This window comes from Haliaeetus leucocephalus, unplaced genomic scaffold, assembly GCF_000737465.1.
Source record: "Haliaeetus leucocephalus isolate CR32 unplaced genomic scaffold, Haliaeetus_leucocephalus-4.0 Scaffold1, whole genome shotgun sequence".
Lineage (NCBI taxonomy): Eukaryota > Metazoa > Chordata > Aves > Accipitriformes > Accipitridae > Haliaeetus > Haliaeetus leucocephalus.
This window is the reverse complement of record NW_010972437.1, coordinates 17,177,833-17,182,590: the sequence shown is the minus strand read 5'-3', so window position 1 is coordinate 17,182,590 and position 4,758 is coordinate 17,177,833. Positions and strand designations below refer to the sequence as shown.

Below are 4,758 nucleotides of genomic sequence, written 5' to 3'. Positions count from 1 at the left end.
GCTAAGCACCTTAGCGGGCTGCTCCTACTGCCTCTCCCCCCACCCGTCCCCGCCCCAGGACAGAGCCCCCCGGGGGGGGACGGGAGGGGAGCTGGGGCAGCTGGAGGAGAGCAGGGCAGACCAGGGGTGCCGGCAGCGAGGATCTCTGTCCCCTTGCTTGGGCAAGTTGGGGTGATGCAGGTGGGACGGCGGTGCGGCAGGAGTAATGGGTCCCCGGCTGGGGCTGTGCCTGCATCCAGGTGGCTGAGGTGCAGGCAGGGTGCTGGGGAGCTGTGTGTGGGGTTGCTACTGAGCTGCTCTCGGGGGGACCTGCGGGGTGGCTGGGGTGTCTGGGGAGGGCAGGGCAGCCCGCCCTTGGTCCCTCACACCCGGCGCTGCCAGGCTGTGCCTGCGGACCCCCTGATGTTGCCTTTCCCTCCCGCAGTGACCCCGTGGGACAGCCACACGTCATGGTGGACTACTACGAAGCGCTGGGGGTGAGCCGCAATGCCACCGCCGACGACATCAAGAAAGCGTAAGTGTGTGGCTGGCGTGATCCTGCCCACCGGGTAGAGCCAGCCCACACCCCATTCACCCCCACCCCCCCCACCCCCCGGGCGCCAGCGAGGCGGGGGCTCCCTGCGGGGCCAGTGGGGACAGGGCCCAGCTCCAGAGGTGACAATCCAGCCTTTGTTTCCTTTGTGCGGAGGCCAGAGCGGGGCTGGGCTTCACTGCCGCACAAAGGCATCTCTTGGTGGGGTTTGGTCCCTTTGTCCCCGCTCTCAGTCCAGAACTGGGGCTGGAGGCAGGAGGTGGGTCCCGCCGGTGTTTGGAGGCGTCCCCTCTCTCTGCCAGAGGGTGTGGGGATGGCAGAGAGCTGGGGCGTGGGGGCTCTGCTGGCATCAGGGTCAAGGGGCTGGAGCTCGAGGGGAGAGGAGCAGCGTGTCCCCCGGCACCGGACCGGGCCCCCGTTGGCAGGTCATGTGCTGCACCCCAGGTGCTGCAGGGGAGCCCTGGGGGTGGACGGAGCCTCCTGCAGCTCCTGCCTGGCACCCTGCCGAGGTCTTGCTGCTCTCCCTGGGGAAAGGCATCACCGGGGGGAATAGGGGCAGACTGGTGGCTTGCCTGGGTGGGGGGCAGAGGTCTCTGCTGGGGGGGATTCCTAAGAGTGGGTGAGAGAAGCTGGGCAGCCTGGGTTAACCCCAGCTAGCTGCAGGCAGGAGGAAAGGGCTGCTTGTGCTCACCTGGCCCCAGGAGCCCCCCAGCAACCTCTGGTCCTTGCATGCCCACAGTGGAGCCCGGGAAGGCTCCGGAGCAAACCTGTGAGCATAGTCTGGAGCCGCTGCCACAGGCAGCTGAGGTGGGGACAGGCTGCACCGCTGGGGTCATGCTGCAAATATTTGCTCGGGAGGCAGAACCAGTCCAGGAAGCTCCCATTTGATGCCTGAGGCTGTAGGGCGTTGGGTGAAGAGGGCTCGGGGTGCCCCTGCCCACAGAGTTGGAGGCGTGTGCTCAGAGCGGGGTCCCTGGCACAGGAGCCCCCACTGCCCGAAGGCTGCTGCGTGCCCATCACTGCCCATCTGTGCAGGTACAGGAAGGCCGCGCTGAAATGGCACCCGGATAAAAACCCAGACAACAAGGAGTATGCTGAGCAAAGGTTCAAGGAGATCGCCGAGGCGTACGAAGTGCTGTCGGACAGTAAGAGGCCATGGTGCAGTCTCGTGTGGGTCCCCTGCTCTTGGGGCTGCTGGGGTGTCCTGCTGCTGGGCTCACCCAGGTGTCATCTCTGGACATCCCTGGGAGGCAGCGGGTCCCTCCAGCTTTAGCCTGGCTTGTGGGGCTTAGTTACCTCCTCACACATCCCCCAAACAGCTCTTGGGAAAGATGCTGGGGTGCTGGCCTCCAGGATGAGGTCTCCCCAGTGGGGCTGAGGCTTGCGCACTGTCGCCTGATGCCCCGACTTGGGTTTGGGAGCAGTGCTGGTGCAATAGGGGCTTATGCCACCCCCCTCCTCTTGCTCCCTGCTGTTCTGCACCTTCCTTGGCTGGGGGAAGCATCAGTCCTCCTGCCCATGCCTGGCAGGCGGTTTCCCCGCAGCCCCCTTTCTTCTCCTTCCAGAGCAGAAGCGTGACGTCTATGACCGTTACGGCAAGGACGGACTCATGGGGGCAGGTGAGTTGGGTGAGCAGGGCCAGGGGGGGTTAGTGCAGGTCTGGATACAGCCCTGTCTGAAGACCTGGTGTGGGTCTGTGCCCCCCTGGGGCTCCCTGCCCTTCAGGGTGTTCCCACCCAGGGCTCCACTTAACTCCGAGTTTCTTCCCTCTGGCAGGACCAGGGGGCTCCAGGGCCGATGCCGGGGCCCCCGAATTCACCTTCACCTTCCGCAGTGCTCACGACGTCTTCCGGGAGTTCTTCGGCGGGCGAGATCCCTTCGCTGACTTCTTTGGTGTGTGTGGGGGGGGGGGGGGGCGGCGACTGCCTCTGGGGCACCTCTCTGGCCCCAGGGCAGCCGCTGGGCTTGGGAACAGGGTGTACGGCTGGCCCCGGCGAGGGGTCCCCACAGCAGTGCCCTGCTCCTGGCTCGCCAAGCCACGGGACCAATGCTGATGGGGAAGGCCCTGCCTTCCAGATGAGATGCTGCCCTTCTCTGAGCTGCGAGGACCTGGTCCCCGGCACCACGGGGGAAGCCACTTCTTTTCCTCCTTCCCAGGATCCTCAGGTAGGAGACGCTGCCAGCCCCTGCCCGTCAGGGGCATCCCGGGACACCGTGTCCCCCTGCGCAGGGTCTGTCCCCTGCCTTCCTCTTGCCCCCACCCTGGCACCGACCTTGTCACTCCTTTCTCCAGATTTCTTCGCCTCGTCATTCAGCTCCGGCGCCGACGCAGGGCTGGGCTTCCGCTCCGTCTCCACCTCTACCACCTTCGTTAATGGCAGGCGCATCACCACCAAGCGGTGAGGGCAGTGCCGGCCCACCTCGCCTCTGCGGACCCCCTCATCGGCGGGCCTTGGACCATGCAGCTTGCCTCTGCGATGCTCTGGCTGCCTGGCCCTTGACCGTCCATCCATCCGTCTGTCTGTCTGTCTGTCTGCAGGATTATCGAGAACGGGCGGGAGCGGGTGGAAGTGGAGGAGGACGGGGAGCTGAAGTCAATCCACATCGATGGTGAGAAGTAGCACCGCAGACCGCCTTGGTGGGGTCTGGCAGTGCCACCTCCCGGCGCCCTTTCCCTTTGGGGACCCTTCTCCTCCTTTGGGGTGGCAGGGGGGTGCTGCATCCAGGCTTGGTTTTGGTCTGAGCCCTGGTCGGCCCTGGTTTGGGGCTCTGCCCTGAAGGATTGGTGGGGTGGGCAGGAGTTGCTGGGGCCCGGTGCGAGCTCTGGGGAGTTGGAGCGGACACAACCCCCATCGCCTGCCCCTGTCCCCACAGGCGTCCCTGATGACATGGCGCTGGGGCTGGAGCTGAGCCGGCGGGAACAGCAAGCCTTCCCCAGCCCACGGCCCACCTCGCCCCCACCGCCCGCCCCGCACCGGCCCCCGAGCTCCTCGCCCGTCTGCCTCTACACGGACAGCGAGGACGAGGACGAGGACTTGCAGCTGGCCATGGCCTACAGCCTCTCCGAGATGGAGGCTGCGGGGCACCACCGAGCAGGTGGGCATGGCCCCGGCGCCCTGCCGGTGCCAGGGGGCAGCCCCGGCACCCCGTCCTCTGCCCGCAGAGCCCATGGTCCCCGGGGGGGCCCAGAGCGGGAACCGCCGGGGGCCGGCAGCCCCGCCAGAGCGGGGCACGAACCTGTCCCCAAAGCGAAGCAGTGGCACTGCCCCCTGCTCTGAGCGTGGGGCTGGGGTTGTGCCCCCCCCACCGAGGGAGAGGGAGAGGAAAGGAGGGGTGGGGTCTCGCTGCCTGGGGCTCTGCTCCTGCCTCCCCCAGCAAGGGAGGGGGTCTTTCCTGCCCTGCCTCCTTGCTGCTGCTCAGGTGGGTGGGCGGCTGGTGGCACCCCGGGGTGGGGGGTTGCCAAAGTTGGGGGTTGTGGCTGGAAGAGGGGCCCTTGGTGGGGTCCCGGGAAGAGGGGCAGTTCCCTGCCCTGGCTGCTGGAAGCGTGGGGTGCCCGCGGGCAGGCATGCCCCAGCTCTGCCTGCTCCTGTCTCCCTGCCTGCCCTGCAGATGGGCAGGGGCTCCAGCTGGTGCCTCCCTGGCTGCTGCCTGCCCCTGCCCAGGCTGGGGAGTACTGGGTCGGGCTCTCCCTCCTCTCAAGGACGTGTGTGCACGTGGGCTCTGCTTGGTGCCTTGTGTCTGTCTCTCCCCTCTGGATGCTGTCGCTCCTGCCTGTACCCCTTCCTCCTCCTCTGTCCTCCCCATTGCAGACCCTGCCTGGTCACCCCCTTCCCTATGCCTTGCACACCCTACAGGGCACTGTCACCTCCCTCCCCCCCGGCCTTGGCCTGGGGGTACTGTCCCTCCCTGCTTCCCGCAGCAGCAGTGACCCTCAGTGATGCTCAGAGGCGTTCCCACCCTCACCATTGCCAGTGGTCCTGCCTTGGCTCTCCTCCTCCTCCTGCGACCTTCCTCCCTCCCTCCCTGCCCCTCCCCAGCCCTGGGCCGAGGAGGGTTTCACGGGTGCTGTTGTGTCCCCCCCTCCGCTTGTCTCCCCAGGTGTGTTCTGAGGCTGCTGCGCCCGGGGACCGCGCACGCCCGCTCGCCCACGGAGGCTCTCCCAGCCAGGACTCCGCTTTGTCCCTGCACGGCCACCCCCTGCCACCCCCTTCCCCCAGCACCCTCTG

At 67.2% G+C, this 4,758-nt stretch overlaps 1 protein-coding gene across 1 annotated transcript; it reads left to right on the top strand.

The window, feature by feature from the left end:
• The first annotated feature begins 424 nt into the window (after positions 1-424).
• Positions 425-4,752, top strand: DNAJB2 (DnaJ (Hsp40) homolog, subfamily B, member 2). The gene is made up of 9 exons (XM_010567953.1): positions 425-514; positions 1,568-1,677; positions 2,098-2,151; positions 2,309-2,425; positions 2,609-2,698; positions 2,826-2,931; positions 3,072-3,142; positions 3,407-3,628; positions 4,631-4,752. The coding sequence occupies exons 1-9, from the start codon at positions 450-452 to the stop codon at positions 4,639-4,641; spliced, it is 846 nt and encodes a 281-aa protein (XP_010566255.1). The 5' UTR covers positions 425-449; the 3' UTR covers positions 4,642-4,752.
• The last annotated feature ends 6 nt before the right edge of the window (positions 4,753-4,758 follow it).